At 42.5% G+C, this 16,828-nt stretch overlaps 1 protein-coding gene across 2 annotated transcripts in view; it reads right to left on the reverse strand.

Annotated features, from left to right (window-relative positions):
* Positions 1-16,302, reverse strand: part of APPL2 (adaptor protein, phosphotyrosine interacting with PH domain and leucine zipper 2) — a 43,846-nt gene extending 27,544 nt beyond the window's left edge. For both annotated transcript variants that reach the window (XM_042469039.1, XM_042469038.1), the window contains exon 1: positions 15,901-16,302. In XM_042469039.1, coding sequence (XP_042324973.1) covers positions 15,901-15,954 — 54 coding nt within the window. In that variant the 5' untranslated portion in view covers positions 15,955-16,302. The remainder of the gene's footprint in view (positions 1-15,900) is intronic.
* Between the last annotated feature and the right edge of the window lie 526 nt (positions 16,303-16,828).

Consider the following 16,828-nt stretch of genomic DNA (forward strand, 5'->3'; position numbering starts at 1 on the left):
ACTGTGGAATTTACTATGACTGGAATTAAGAGATGGCAAAAATTGCCCAATTTAGGTAGCTGTCCCAATCACATCCCTAAACAAGATTTACAATTCTGTCCCAATCCTCATGTACCGCTAACTGTCCAAACTGTTTGTATGCCTTGTCCTCTGCACAACCTTTAAAAGAACGGATCACTTTTAAATCAAGTCACGATTTGCCATCATGCCTGAACCTACAAATTGTGGTTGCAGATTGACCACTCAATGTGAAATGATAAAAAATCTCAAAAAATATTATTAAATATTACTACTACTACTACAGTCAGCCCTCCATATTCATGGATTTTTTATCCATGGATTTAACAATCCATAGCTTGAAAATATTTTAAAAATACAAATCACAAAAGGCAAACATTGCTTTTGTCATTTTACTATGCCAATGCATTTAATGGGATTTGAACATCCATGGATTATTGTATCCACAGTGTGTGGGTGTGCATGTCCTGGAACCAAGCCCCAGACACCAAGGGCCCATTGTACTATTATTATTTTCCCACCTTTCTCCCAGTTTGAGACTCAAGGCGGCTTACAATAGTGAAAAGAAACACGGGTGAAACAGATGGCCCCGATGGAACGATTTGGAGCCACCTCATTTAAGGCTGGATTGGGGCTGTGGGGCAAATAGACGTGCGGCCCCAAGGCAGCCAGCTTCACCCTAAAATAAGCTCCTGTTTGGGGCAGAAAAAAGCCACCTCTTTGCCTCTGGACCTGGCCTTTCGCCAGCTCCGGGGTGTGTGGTGTCTAAACACCATGCCCCCAAGTCGCCCCAAAGCAACTAGTGTGTAATTGCCAGCACATCTTCCAGGTGACTTGGAGGTGTGGTGCATGTAAACACCACGTCCACAAGCTGGCTGAAGCTGCCAGTCTGTTCCAGCCCATAGGTAAACATTCACAGCATACAAAAGTTAAAAAGCAATTAAACCATCATAAGATTACAAACAATTAAAAACACAAAGCATTAAAATAAACAAATGTACATCACATTGTACAAGGCCTGTTTCCTCTCTTTAAAAATCAGTTCTTAAAGGCCTGCTGCAATAGAAAAAATGTTTTACCTGTTTGTGGAAAAGTAATAAGGAGAATGTCAGTCTATCCCCTCTGAGAAGGGTGTTCCAGAATCTATGAGGAGCCAGTAAGAAGGCTCTCTCCCATTTTTCCAACAAATGTACATGTGAGAATGGTGGGACAGAGTGCACAACCTCCCAGAAGACCTCAAACCATGGGCAGGTTGCTAAGTAGGAATACAATACTTTTGATAACTGGGGCCTCAATCATATATGGCTTTTTAAGTCATCACCAGCACTTTGAATTGTGCCTAGAAATGGATGGGCAACCAGTGGAGACTCTAATTTAACTTTTGGGGTTAGGAGTGTTAAGTGTCAGTTAATATCCTATGTCTTATGCAGCTGTAATGCTCTATGAGGTAGTTTTTTCTATTTACAACAGTGGATGCAACAACCTGGAACTTCTCCCAGAGTATTTTCATTACTTCTTTATTTTCACTAATATTTTGTCCTTCATGAAGTGTAAACAATGTCAAAACTTCCAAGAATACAAATTTATTAATATGTATTCACAATGTGTGTGATTACACACTTCTGATCAATAAATTAATCAATCCACAGAAATTATAACCAATTATAAATGGCTAAGGAAACAATAGGTTTCAGCCTGGCACCTAAATGATAATAGGTTTGGATACTTCTTGGACATTCATTAGACTTTATTTAAAAAACAAAACAAAATACTAAATGTTCAAGTACAGTACAAACAGCAAAAGGAGCTCTAACCAACTCTCCACCAAAATTTATTAATATGTAACAATGACTACAATCACTAAGGTGTAAGTCATGAACAAGTGACATCTTATTAATTCAGTCATATGAAGCTCAAGAAACAAAAGTTCATTTTCACATTTGAAAGTTATGGTACCACCACGGAGAAGGCCTTCATCGAACACTAAAGACATGGCACTGTCTTGACTTTCCCCATTTTTGAATCTGAAAGTAGCTGTCAAATTGACATAAAGTGGGCCCTTAGCATCTGTTGGGGTTTGGTTCCAGTACTCCATGTGGATGCCAAAATCCATGGATGTGCAGTTAAATACAGTGTGATAGTAAAATAGTATCCCTTATATAAAATGGCAAAATTAAAGTTTGCTTTTTGGAATTTATACATGTTTTTAAAATATTTTCACAATGTAGATGGTTGAATCTGTGGATATGGGGGGAGGGGGAGGGGGAGACTGCACATACCGAGAAACTCTTCCAAGTGTCCATGTCTCTCAGGTGATATAGAGATTTATGTTAGAAATAGCTGTTCAATTCAGACTCTTTCAAGTTGCTTTAGTCTCTAGTTTACTCTGTACTTTATCAAAGGAAAAAGTCTGTCTTTCCTCCTCTTTTTCCTATGTTCACACTGCAGGAGTCCATATTCAACACCCCGCTGCTCTGCATATGCTACTCTTTCTGTCCAAACTAGCAAAACAGTGTGGAATTAGTAACCCTATCCTAGTCAGCTGCTCCAGGAGAATTATTTCATAGCATTCAAATGTTAGATAATTAATGAGAACCATGAATTAATCATATAGGAAGTCCTTGTAGAAGGATGGCTGGTTTGTGGGTCTATCTGAAAACATTATAGTCCTTATATCAGTTGTTGTTCACTTGACTAGATTCGATATGCAAAGCGTGCTGCTTTTGCACCATTCTCCTAATGCAAAAAGCAATGCGCCTGAAGAGGAAAAGTCATCATAAAAACATGGCTTTTTCCCCCATGCATATAGAGCCCTCAAACAAACCGGAACTTTTTCTCTTCACACTTCATGAAAAAAGGAGTGTCTTCCTTATGAAGAAAGTGAGAACTGAACAGCCAAGGCTAGGCACTTTCCTTTTTGTGTGTTGAAACCAAGTGGATAAATAACCTGCCCCGAAAAGGACTAATCCACAGATACTCAAAGAAGATACAAAGGATGACTTTTGGGGTCTAATTTAGACCCAAACAGCACATGTTATCTAGAAAGTGCCCCCCACCCCAGAAAATTATATCAAATTGGAAGTTTGAGATGATTTATGGCATCAGTGGGTATCTATGCTGTACAGTTACAGTAGTTTCATACCACTTGAATTGCTGTGGCTTGATCCCATGAAATATTGGGATTTGTCATTTGGTGAGGTATGCTGAATCCTTTGCTATACTAATGTACACTTGCAATGAACTACAGAATGAGGTAAATAATCCTAAATACCTCATAACACTATAAATCCACGATTTCACAGGTTAGAACCATGACAATTAAAGTGACATCACTACATCTTCACCTTCAACTAATTAGCTAAGACTCTGAGTGCATCTACACTGTAGAAATAATGCAGTTTGACACTACTTTACCTGCAACGTCTCCATCCTACAAAATTTAAGGTTCTGATGCCACAACAAATGACAAATCTGAGACTTCTACAGGATGGAGCTACAGCACTTCAGGTGGTATTAAACTGCTTTTTTTCTAGAGTGTAGATCCACCCTTTAACAATACTATGGCCCAGTACAGATGGGCAGGGAGCAGTGTGCCCATGCCGATTCTAGGGTTCTGGATAGAGTTGCCATAAGTCTGGACCTCCAAACCGGGACAAATGTAGGAGAAATGTAGGACAAAATTTTCAAATGTAGGGCACATTTTATAAAAATGGAGGACACACGGAAAAAAATGATGGTTTTAAAAAATGTTAATATAAATTCATGTTTCTTAGGCATGATCAAAATGGAGGACATTTGGGCATTATTTCTAGACAGATGACAGAAATGTACTTTCCTTTTTGGCCAACCTCCCCTCCCCCCATTCCAAACAGCACATTTGGGCATTGAACATGGCTTTACTTAACATGGCAATCTCTTGCATATTTCAGAGGCTTATTTAATAACCAAACTCTTTGGGTTTCACACTGAACATGCTATGCATACTGAATATGTCAAGGTGGTTTAACAAGAAGTGGATTTGCCCTTGGATTCAACTGTACTTCTCAGAAGTGTGTATTTGGTCAAGGGACTTTGGTTTTTTCCCCACTGCGCATGAGTTTGTAAAAATCAGAGCAACTTACATTGGTCGTGCCTCAGAAGCTGGCTCATTTCATCATCATCATCATCATCATCATCATCATCATCATCATCATCATCATCATCACTATCCTCTTCCTCCTCCTCCTCCTCTTCTTCCTCCTTGTCCTTCCTCCCTCCCTCCTTCCTCCTTCTTTACTCCCTCCTCCTCCTTCCTTCCTTCCTCCCTCCTCCTCCTCTGCCTCCCAGGCCCAAGCGGAGGAGGAGATGGGTGGCTGCCTTGGCGCACTCCCCCCTGCCCGCGTGCCAAGGCAGCAGGCAGGCAGCCACCCACCTCCACCTCACGCACCTCCGCGCGACCGTACCAGGCGCTTGCCTTGGGCCTGGCAGTCGGAGGCAGAGGCAGAGGAGGAGGCAGAGGTGCCTGCCTGGCTTGGCGCTCCCCGCCCGCGCATGCACCAAGGCAGCAGGCAATCAGCCACCCACCTCCACCCCAGCCTCCTCTTCTGCCTCCGCCTCCCGGGCCCAAGGAAGTGCCCAGCATGGAGGCACGCAAGGTGGAGGAGGTGGTGGGTGGCTGCCTGCTTGCTCCCTTGACGCATGCGCGAGTGGGAAGCGCCAAGCCAGGCAGGCACCTCTGCCTCCCCCTCCGCTTGGCGCGGCCTGGAACAGAGGAGGAGGAGAAGGAGGTGCGCCTCCTGTCCACGCCCACGCCCCCCTCCCCACCTCCCTGCCACCCTCCCCCGCCTCCCCGCGTGGCCGGCCACCCACCTCCTCCTCTGTTCCAGGCCATGTGGCCGCGCGCTGGAGACGCACCGCCTCCTCCTTCATTTCCTCCACGTGGCCGCGTGGCCTGGAACAGAGGATGAGGTGGGTGGCGCGGCCGCGCGGGGAGGTGGGGGAAGGTGGGTTGGTGCCACGCGGGCCCCGGACCAGGGGCTGGGGGCCCCCAAAAATGGATTTGTCCAGGGGGCCGCCAGGATATAGCATCCCTAGTTCCGGAGCACACGCCAACTGCCCGCTCCAGAACCCTAGTCCATACGGACTCCATCATCATGGCGACCTCCTGTCCACATGGGGGCCGCCATGATGATGTCTCCACTGCACAGCATCTGGATGTCACTTCCAGGACATCCTTTCCCCTTTACGGCACCACAAAAAAGAAGCCGCTCAGAGTGGCTTCTTTTTGGCAGCACATCAGTGTTGTATGGTGCGACTGCTGCGGCACCAACAATGGGGAAAGACAGGCGGCACGGAGCCATCTGTCTGTACCGGGCCTCTATTTGATTTAAAAAGTAGTACCACCAAATGTAAGCAATCATACATTTGAAAAGCTTTTGACGCGTTTAACAACTTCTTTGCAGACAAAATCTCTCAGATAAGAGCCGACTTAGATGCCACCATGGGAACAGAGTTGATAGGTGAGGTGTCCAGTGACTCCGCCGATGTAGTTATACTGGATCAGCTCCAATCTGTAAGTACCAAGGACGTGGACAAGCTGCTTGGTAACGTGAGGAAGACAACTTGCCCTCTCGACCCTTGCCCATCATGGCTGGCCGTCCAGGGGGAGTATGCATTGATGAGATTCCTCACAGATATCATCGGTGCATCCTTCAGGGAAGGACATGTTCCATCTTGTTTAAAGGAAGCGGCGGTTAGGCCGCTCCTGAAAAAACCTTCCCTGGACCCCCTGGATATGAGAAATTATAGGCCGGTGTCATTGCTGCCATTTTTGAGCAATGTGATTGAGAGGGCGGTTGCTCTTCAGCTCCAAGCTGTCTTGGATGAAACCGATTATCTAGACCCATTTCAGACTGGCTTCAGGACAGGCTTTGGGATTGAGACTGCCATGGCTGCCTTGACCGACGATCTGCGTCTGAGCATTGACAGGGGGAGTGTGACCCTGTTGGTGCTCTTAGACCTCTCAGCGGCCTTCGATACGATAGATCACGGCATCCTCTTGGACCGCCTGAGGGGGTTAGGTATCGGGGGCACTGCTTTGCAGTGGTTCCGATCCTTCCTCTCGGGCAGGTCTCAGAGGGTGCTGCTCGGGGACTGTAGCTCCAGTAAGAGGAGCCTCACTTGTGGGGTTCCTCAGGGGGCTATTTTGTCCCCGATGTTATTTAACATCTATATGAAGCCGCTGGGTGAGATAATACGGAGTTATGGAGCTGGGTGCTATCAGTACGCTGCTGACACCCAAATCTATTTCTCCGTGTCTCGTTCGTTGGTCTCGAATTCCGATGGCATCCCCCTCTCAATGAATGTCTTCAGGCAGTAATGGGCTGGATGAGGAAAAACAGATTGAAACTGAATCCAGACAAGACAGAGGTGCTCACGGTAGCGGTCCTGAAACCAAGAATTGGGTTACAACCTCCAGTCCTGGACGGGTCACACTCTCCCCCAGTGACTATGTTCGCAGTCTGGGGGTGCTCCTTGACTCGTCGCTCCTGATGACAAATCAGGTAAATGCGACGGTCAGGAGTGCCTGTTATCAGCTTCGGCTGATACGCCAGCTGCGCCCTTTTCTTGAAGTAAGGGACCTTGAGACTGTTGTGCACGCGCTGGTAACCTCACGCCTCGACTTCTGTAATGCGCTCTACATGGGGCTACCTCTGTCCTTGACCCGGAAACTTCAGCTGGTCCAAAACATGGCAGCCAGGCTTGTTTCAGGAACATCTAGGAGGGACCACATCACTCCTGTCTTGAGGTCCCTCCACTGGCTGCCTATCAGCTTCCGGGCCCAGTACAAGGTGTTGGTTATCACCTTTAAAGCCCTAAATGGCTTGGGTCCAAGCTATCTTAGAGACCGCCTCCTCCCGTACAATCCTCCCCGCGCTCTCCGCTCCTCTGGGAGGAATTTGCTGCAGCCTTCAAAATCTAGACTTGCGGCTACCTCTCAGAGGGCATTCTCTGTTGTCGCCCCTAAGCTCTGGAACGACCTGCCGGATGAGATCCGTCAGTTAACATCTTTAGACAGCTTTAAAAAAGCTGTCAAGATGGATCTCTTTTGGCAGGCCTTTCCAGATTAAATTTTTTCCCAGCCCAGGCTCCCGGGTTCCCCGATTTCCCTTATTCCTCTCGTGGCCCCATCCCCTGATGGTGAGGATTACTGAGGGTTTGGGGGTTTAGTTTAGGATAGTATAATTATACATTGTTATAGTCCCATTTTAATACATTTAAGTGTTTAATAATTTTTTAAGTGGGGGAAGGGAGTATAAATATTTATGTATATTTTATTCTGTAAATTTTTATGTTGTTCACCGCCCAGATTGGCTTTGCCACCGGGCGGTATAGAAATAATAATAATAATAATAATAATAATAATAATAATAATTATTATTATTATTTAGAAAGGTTAGCTTTCTCATAGATTCTCCAACCCAGCTGCAGGACCACCATTCTCAAGGAAGATAGACCTAAAAGTGTGCCTTTTGTAAAATGGATTTTTTCAGCATGACAAAAGACACACTTTTACAACCATCTCCCTCAGGAAGAGAACAGATGTATTACAAAGGTTTGTAGAGAGGCCCTAAGAAAGCCACTTGCTCCATTTTGGCTTTCTTTTCTCATGCAATAAGGGTGTCAGTCCCATAATGGTGTAGTCCTATACTGTACTCCAATAAACAGTTGACCCTTCTTATACATGGATTTAAGCATCCACGGTTTGAAAATGTTCAAAAAAAGTATACATTTCAAATATCAAACCTTGATTTTCCATTTTTTATAAGGGACACCATTTTGCTATGTCATTATATTTAATGGGACTTGAGCATACATGGATTTTGTTATCCACAGGGGATCTTAGAACCAAACCCCAGCGTATAACACGGGTCCACTGTATAGGCTTTCAACCTATAGATATAATTCCCAAAGTTTTATTGAATGATGTAAATCTTATCAAAATCTAATAATTTTGGGTTGTTAATGTTAGAAAGCATTAAAATATGGTTGATCAAGCTTTTTAATATATAAAATTATATTTCACAGTATTAATATAATAAGCAGGATTCATTTTTTTCCATTAAAGCATTAATACAAATCCTGGTTTAAACAAACAAACAAAAAACCCAAGTTTTGGATTTTTGGGTTTTCTTTAAACTGGATCCCCCCCCAACTCTACTCTGTCATGGGGTGACCACCTTCTGGCCCAACACATGTTGTTGAATTCCAATTCCCATCAGCCCTAACCAGCATAATGATGAGAGCTGATGGGAAATGCAGTCCAAGAGGAACTGGCAAATTAGGATATGAAGCAACAAGGGCTTCAACTGATGCTATGGGGCAACACCAGTAAATCAAGTTTCAAAGAGTAGAGCAGTGGCAAAGGATGTGTGACACGTGCTCCACAGGGCCATAATATCCTATGCAGCTAAAAGCCAGGCAAGGAAAAGCTATTATCCCTTGTACTAATCCCTCTCAGTAACATCCCATAACTCAAGGCTTGTTTTCTAAATGCAAATTAGAAACCTACGCTTTTCTCCCTGTAACCAATTCTTTAAAGCATCCATTTTATACAACTGTGTTTATTTGATAACTACAACTTCCAGAATCTTGGTTCTAAAAGGTAATTTATTCTCAAATCATCTGTAATGGGAAATGGTTTCTTATCAGATAATCTGAACAACAGGAGGCAACTCAGAGCACAATATGTTTAGGAAAGAGACAAGTGTCACCTTATCACGTTTGCTCAGAAATAAGCAGAATGAGTAAATAGAATAGACTTTTGAATTAAAAGGCCAAACATTTTTATCACCATGTAACTACCAGTAATAAATATCCTATCTGCATTTATATGTACTGACACTTTAGTTAACATGGGCTGGATCTGCACTGCAGGAATAATTCAGTTGGATGCCACTTTGTCATGGTTCAGTGCTATGGATTTCTGGGAATTGTAGTTTGTTGTCGGCCCAAAGCTCTCCAACACAGAAGAGTGTCACAAAACTACAAATCCCAGAATTCCATATCATTGAGCCATAGCAGTTAAAGTGGTATCAAACTAGGTTATTTCTGCAGTATGGCTGCAGCCATGGAAGAATTGTAGGGATAGAAGGGTTTGATTTTTTTTTAAATCAATTAGTTAATTAAGGTATTATCTCCCTCTCTCATTTTATCTACAAAGTGACATTATTTCATAGTAATCTCTCATAAATATCTTGCTTATACTCAATCCCTTTAAATAAAACATATCCATTATAAATACTGATAAAGCCCAGAAAATGTGGTGTTATTTTTTTCTCTCTCCTCTGCTTTTTGATCAGTGAAGTTTGGTAAACCTGAGAACCAAGACTAGCCTTTCGAATCCACTTGACTACAATACTTCTCATTCCCAGTCAGCACCAGGTCAAGGAAATATGAATCACACTCAAATCTTGAAACCAGTTATTCAACAGAAAGCCTTATACATCTCAGCTGTATTTATTTCTAGATTAGTGTGTTTATTGTAGGTATGGTGCGGTACAGCCCGCCCCAAAAGGGCACCCTGCCGGCGGCCTAATTCCCTTCAGAGGGCTGCTGCAGCCACCAAACCATACAGCTTCCTTCCAGAGTAAAAAGTACCCAGAAAAACTGGGTTCTTTTTGCGTTGCAGAGTAGATGTCATGAGTGCACCAATAGCGCACTCGCAACGTAAACGACATGCGGTGTCGTGTGGACACTGCACAGCGCTAACATCACAATGGCGGCACCCCCAAATTATAAGTGTGGAGTTAAAAGAAAACATTTACAAATCTATGTATAGATGGTATCTTATCCCTTATAAGTTAGCAAAAATGTTTAAACAAAATAAAAATATATGTTGGAAACGTCAAAAGGAAGTGGGAAGTTAGTTGCATATGTGGTGGAATTGTGCAAAGGCCAAAGATTTTTGGAAAAATATTCATTCAGAAATTAAAAAAAAAATTAAAATTAAAGAGGGATTGAGGGCCAAAATGTATCTCTTGAGCATGACCGACAATTTAAAAATTCTAAGGCTTTCATGGCCAGCATCCATACTTTTCTGTGGGTCACAAAAAACAATGTAAAAATTGAAAGAAGAAAGGAGAAGATCTTGTTATATGCAATAATAGCAGCAAGAATAATTTATGCGAAGTATTGGAAAAAGGAAGAATGCCCCACCATTGAAGAATGACAACTCAAAATGATGGATTTGTTTGAAATGGATAAGTTAACATATTTGATTAAAAATGGAACGTTAGAGAATTTTTATAAAGATTGGGAAATTTGGAAAGACTATATCCGAAAAGGAAAAAACGGAGAAGTATACTTGGTAATGGAAAAATGAGGTGAATGACAGTTCATTAATAGTAGCAATTTAGAGGTAGTGAGTAGATATTTTGAGTTTAGTATATAGGTAAATATAATAAACACATGGTAATATAGGTAAGATAAGAAATACAAATGTGAGGAAATTCCAATGAAGAAGAAATTGGTGTAAAAGTAATGATGATTAGATGAAAAATTAATGATAATAAAAGTATAGTATAGATAATAGTTCAGTAAATAAGTGTTAAATAAACATTGGAGAAATTCAGCAGATGAGGAAGTGATGCAAAGATTAGGATTAAAATTTAGCAGAAAGTATATCAGATGAGTAATGAATGTACTGTATCCTTGTTTTTTTCTGTATTTGACGCTATTGTTTCTGTATAGAAGATTTTTTTAAATATTTAATACATAATAAAAAAACAATGGCGGCACCCATGTACACGGGACACTGTCATTGTTATGTCGTCACTCCGTACTAGGGTTAGGGACCATGCGGTTGCCGCACGGTACCTAACCCTAGTATCGCCAGGAGTATGTTGCATTTGTGCTGTCTGTACCGCGCCCATGAGGATTGAAGAGGGAAAAGGTTATGTACATAACAAACAAATGGGTCCTTGAATAGATCAAACCAGAAATCCCCTAGGAAGCAAAGGCGATGAAACTGAGACTGTTGTATTTTGGCCACATCATGTGATGACATGACTCACTTGTAAAGACATTAATGCTTGGAAAGCTGGTGGGCAGCAAAGAGATGAAGGCCACCAGCCAGATGGATAGACTCAATCAGGGAACTCACAGGCATGAATCTACAGGAATTAAATAGAGTAGTGGAGGCTAGGTGACCTTGAAGATGTCTCATCCACAAAGTAATCATGAGTGAAGGCCAACCTGAGAGCAGTTAACAACAACAAATATATAGTGTGCTAATGGTACTTCTGCTCTCTGTGTTGTACTTTACATTCTACAAGTAGGGGCAGGGGAGAGAAGCTTGTGATCAAGCTTGTTTTCTGCTACTCCAGAGAATAAGACCTGGAAAAATGGATGCAAGCTACGGGAAAAGAGATTCCACCTAAACATTAGGAAAAAACTTTTTGATGGTAAAGGCTGCTCAACAGTGGAACACACTCCCTCAGAGAGTGGTGGAGTCTCCTTCTTTGGAGGATTTTAAACAGAGGCTGGATGGCCATCTGTTAGGTGAGCTTTGTGAGTTCCTTCACGGCAGGGGGTTGGACTGGGGTCTCTTCCAATTTTATGATTCTGTGATTCTATCTCTAGCCAACCAGGCTGACACTTCATGGCAAAGGGTAGCAGCTGAAGAGGAAAGGGTATGGAGAATCTGATCTGTATTAAACTGTATTGCACTGTATTAAAATGTTGTAGCATTGCACCAAGCAGGGTAATTGTTGCACTGATAAAGCTTTCTAGTGAGTATACAAACTAAGCTCAACATGAAACTATAGAAAAGGTGAGGGAAAGTTTTCCTTTCAATTGTTTCCCAAAATGACATTAAATCTGCATGTCTGAAACAACAGTTACATCTTTAGGTGATGACATTAATTGGTGGAAAGGAATACATTATCATCACCTCTAGTGAAAAACTGACTCATCATTAAATCATCCTCAAGGATAAGAAGGATATGATTTTGGGGGATATTCTACTCCAAATTATTGCAGCAGATAACTAAGCGAAATAGAAAAGGCCCAATGAAAATTTGTTTTAAGATCTACACAAACCCATGACATTGTACTTGTGGTTAGTCCAGTTTGCCAGGTCTCAGTGCTTGTTTCTATAGCTTAGATATGTTTGTTTCCAAGACTATTACTACTTTGAGCTCCAAGCCTGCATGTCTGAATGCTCCCCCAGCATTCCAGATCCTTCTAGATTAGAAGGCTGTTTGTGAACTTGTACACAACAGAGAATTCAAAGGCAAAAAAATCACTGTGTGTACAGTACAAGTTAGCAGTCCTGTTCACCACCACTCTTGTAAACCCTATAAAGAAAACGAAAGGCTATAGATCAGGGATTACTGCTTTTTGTAAAGTATTTTACAGCGTCTGCTCTTTTCCATGTGCTGCACAAACCCCACAGTCAGCCTTGTTAAGCACCAGCATCCATTTAGATGAGTCACATGATGCCTGCCTGCATGTTTTCCACTGAGTTGAAAAACTCATTTGCACTATGGGAAAGATCCAAAAACATTAGGGAAGAAGGAGGAGAAGACAGATTTGCTTGGTGGAGAAGCGGTTTTCTATTATTGTTGTGATTAATCGATTCATATGGCACCCTAAAAGCTGGGATTTACTTCTCCTTCCCTAGCAAAGCAAGAAAAAGAACACATTTGCTTGTAGAGGGAAGGCTTTGTATGCAAGCAAGTGCATTGCCCCAAACTGGACCTGAACGATTGCAATGAGGAGTTCAATAATTCATTTTATGTCAATTGTGCTATTGTTGCGCTGAGTGTGTCTAATGTACGTGTGTATCTGAAGTGCTCGCAGGGAAAGTAATAAATCAAGAATAAACATATTAAAATAGATTATGTTTTCAGCACCTACAGGGTCCCGTGTTGACAGGAAAGCAGAAATCTGGTGGGATTTTTAAAACTCACTAATGTATCTAGCATAAATTTTCATGGATTTCAATCCACTTCTTCAGAGGCATGGATGGAAGACAATATTCAAGACCCAGGTATTTGAGCACAGTTACGTCACTGGAGAAGTGGGATCAGAATGAAATGGGGCCGAGAAAGATTCAAACTGTCACATTGGTCATAAAGCTTCAGAGAGTTGTGTAAGGTGAAACAAGGTTGTTAAGCAGCTTGCCTGTTAGTCTTGAGATGTCAAAGCAACACATTCTCCCTGGACCAAAACACAATGCAGAAATAATCCAGTTTGAGACCACTTTAGCTGCCCTGGCTCAATGCTAGGGAATTCTGGGAACTGTCATTTTGTGAGACATTTAGCCTTCTCTGTGAGAGAGCTCTGGTGCCACAATAAACTTACAATTCTCAGGATCCCCTAGCACTGAGCCAGAGTACTTAAAATGGTCTCAAAGTGGATTATTTCTGCAGTGTGTTTTGGAAGCCTGTCTAAAAATTAGAAATGAATAGGAAAGAATTAAAAAATAAGCAGGTACAATCTGTATGTCTCTCCTTTCCTTGCCTTTCCACCGATTTCAAGGAGTGCACCTCCTGTTAAAGGTGACCTAGATTTGTCACAGAAGCTGCTCTCACACTGGTGAGGAATAAAGCTATTTCCTGCCACCTCTCTCCAACCTCACCAACAATTCCAAAGTCAAACTTTGCAAAGGAACCACTGCTCTGATCCTTCCATGCTCTCCTAACACTCTGACCTATAAAATGGGAAAACTAATTCTGTGCTTTGAATAGCAGTATTGTGTGCTGTCACCATCACACTAGATGGGCAGAGGGCAAATTATTGTTCTGTCATCACATTTTTTCTTCCCTCTCAAGGGCCAGGATCTCTTTTTATATATATGATCTTGGCCCCTAGAGATGGCTTCCTTCTTCATCTCACATAGCAACAACATATAGGCCTCTCTGGCTACTTTTCCCCCTCGTGATGAAAACCACCAATTAATTCAAAAGCTATTATTCGATAACCTTCATGTTGTGGCTTCCTAATATCATCCCACAGGTTACCACAAGAATCATTTTGAAGTAAAACCTCCCACTGAATAAATCCTGAAGGATAATTTTTTCCATTCTGATTTTTGGATAGCTTATAGAGGAAACATAAGATGGGGGTCTAGAATACCATTTTTAATTATTATTCTTAGTTCTTAGTGATAAAGCAGCACTAAAACCACCTTCAAGAAGCTGGCATGGTGTATTATGAACATTCAACTATGACTCTGGAGACCAGGGTTTGAATTCTGGCTCAGCCATGAAAACCCACTGCAAGTTACACTCTCTCAGCCTCAGAGGATTGGAAATGACAAACCTCTCTGAAGAAACTTGTTGTAGGATCGCCGAACATCAGAAATGACTTGAAGGAACACAACAATAACAACAAAGCCATCCTCGCCTGTTTGCAAACACCAGCAAAACCAGGCTTACAGGTTTGCTGTGCTGCAGCCATAAACCGGATCCACACAGAAAGGTTAAATGCCACACAAAGTGACACTTGTTTGCAAGCTGAAACAATACCTAGTTCTGGATCACTGGCAAGTCTCTTTCCTAGAGGATCTCTCCATCCATCACCTTCTTTGCCCAATCCTACTGGCAAGCTTTTCCAGTGACACGTAGTTTGCAACAGGGTGACCAGACACATTCTCCTTTCCCAGGACCTGTCCTACATTTCAGCCTCCCTGTCCAGGAGGAATTCCAAGATGACCTCCATTTTGAGCAGGGCTAAGAAGCATGCGTTTCTATAAGTGTTTTTAGCTTTTTAGCCCTCAATTTTTAGTTTTTAGCCCTCAGTTTTTCTTGAAGGTTCTCCATTTTGCAGTGCCTTCTCCTCCTTGAACTGAGGATCTCTGGTCATCTTGAGTTTACGAAAAATGCACAAAAAATAGCTAAGGAGAAACTAACAATATATTAACACTCTATTACAACCAACGTCCCAAACAATGATCAACAAGGACCATACTGTTATGTACTGTATATAACCACATTGCTACATATCTCCAAGTTACTTATCTCCAGGATATAATATTCACAAGAACGGTATAGGGTTTTTTGACCTTCAGTGTTCTGGGCTCATATCAATTGTCCTTAGTATGCTTTATTCCATCCATATAGTTAACTGGGATATAACTATATGTATATGTACTTTGTGAGAGCCAGTGTGGCGTAGTGGTTTGAGTGTTGGACCCTCCACTATGGAGGCCAGAATTCAAATCCCTCTTTGCCATGGAAACCCATTGGATGACCTTGGGCAAGGCACACTCTCTCAGCCTCAGAGGATGGCCATGGCAACCCCCCCTCCGAGGTTTTGCAAAGAAAACTTCACGATAGGATTGCTTCCAATGTTATTTTGATTTGTCATCTGCTAAATTTTATTGTTGGAGTGTTAAGATGTATTAATGTGTATTCGTGCCTTCTACGAATTATTTTCATAGAAGGCACGCCATAGGCAGGCTTATTTTATCTATTTTAATTGACCGTATGTACAGCAGTGCTGTGTAAATTTAGAGTGGTTTATAAATAAAGCTCAATAATAATAATAATAATAATAATAATAATAGGGTGGTCATAGCGACTTGGAGGCACACAACACCAACAAGTGCACTTTGGTACTTATGGATCCTGTGATTTTGTAGTATTGCTGCAATGTGGTTACAGACACAACAAATATGGTCACTGAGTTGTGGTTCCATTCCTTTGGGACACTGTTGTAAGAGAATGGTATTAGATGATGGTGAGTTTCTCCTCGTGTGTGTGTGTTTTCTGTGAACTCCCCTGTTGTGTGTTTTCTGGTTTGCAAAGCCTGCGAAACCCCCATCCTCACGATCCAAAGGCCTTCCTCCTCCTCCTCCTCCTCCTCCTCCTCTTCCATCCTGAACCCAGGACTTACCTGGGGGCTGTCTTGCAAAGCCTCTTCCAGGCGAAGCTTGTCGACGACGGGCATTGCTCCTTAGCGATGCAATGCAAAGAGGAAAAGGAAAAAAAAAAATCCGATTCTGAATAATTTAATACGGATTAATCCCGCAGCAAAGAGCCAGAGCCAAAGAGGGAGCCCAACCTCCCTAGTGACACGTTCTCCTCTCTTGATGAGGCCCAGAAAAAGAGAAAACACACAAGGAGAACACCAGATCTGACTCCGTTCCAGAGATGAAGGCAGCCTCCCAAGGGCCCAGGTGAGTAAACAGGTTGCTGCTGTTGCTGCTGCTCCTCCTCTTGCAGCCTGTTGCTGCGTCCCAAGCAAGGCCAGGTTACAGGCAGGCAGAGCATCCAGATCCCCTCCTCCTGGTTCCTGTTTCTGGGAGGAAATGGGACAAAAGGGAGGGAGGGCAGGAAGTGCAGCCTCTGCAGCCCTCCCAGCCTCTTCTGTTAACTCTTCCCTGCAAATCTCCTTTCCAAAGGGTTGAGCCTCTCAGTTCAACCAGTTGCTTTTGTGCAGGATCACAGAAGCATATAGAAACATTGTGCCAAATATTAGCTAACACCCCAGAGGACAGGATCAAAATGCAGAATGACCTGAATAAACCAGAAAGCTGGGCCAAAGCTAACAAAATGATATTCAACACAGAGAAATGTAAGGTACTGCACTTAGGGCAGAAAAATGAAATGCACAGATATAGGATGGGGGACACCTGGCTGAGCGAGACTACATGTGAAAGGGATCTAGGAGTCCAAGTAGACCACAAGTTGAACATGTGTCAACAGTGTGACGTGGCAGCTAAAAAGGCTAATGCACTTTTAGGCTGCATCAATAGATGTATAGTGTCTAGATCAAGAGAAGTAATAGTGCCACTGTATTCTGCTTTGGTCAGGCCCCACAT

Source organism: Sceloporus undulatus, chromosome 5 (assembly GCF_019175285.1).
Source record: "Sceloporus undulatus isolate JIND9_A2432 ecotype Alabama chromosome 5, SceUnd_v1.1, whole genome shotgun sequence".
Classification (NCBI taxonomy): Eukaryota; Metazoa; Chordata; class Lepidosauria; order Squamata; family Phrynosomatidae; genus Sceloporus; species Sceloporus undulatus.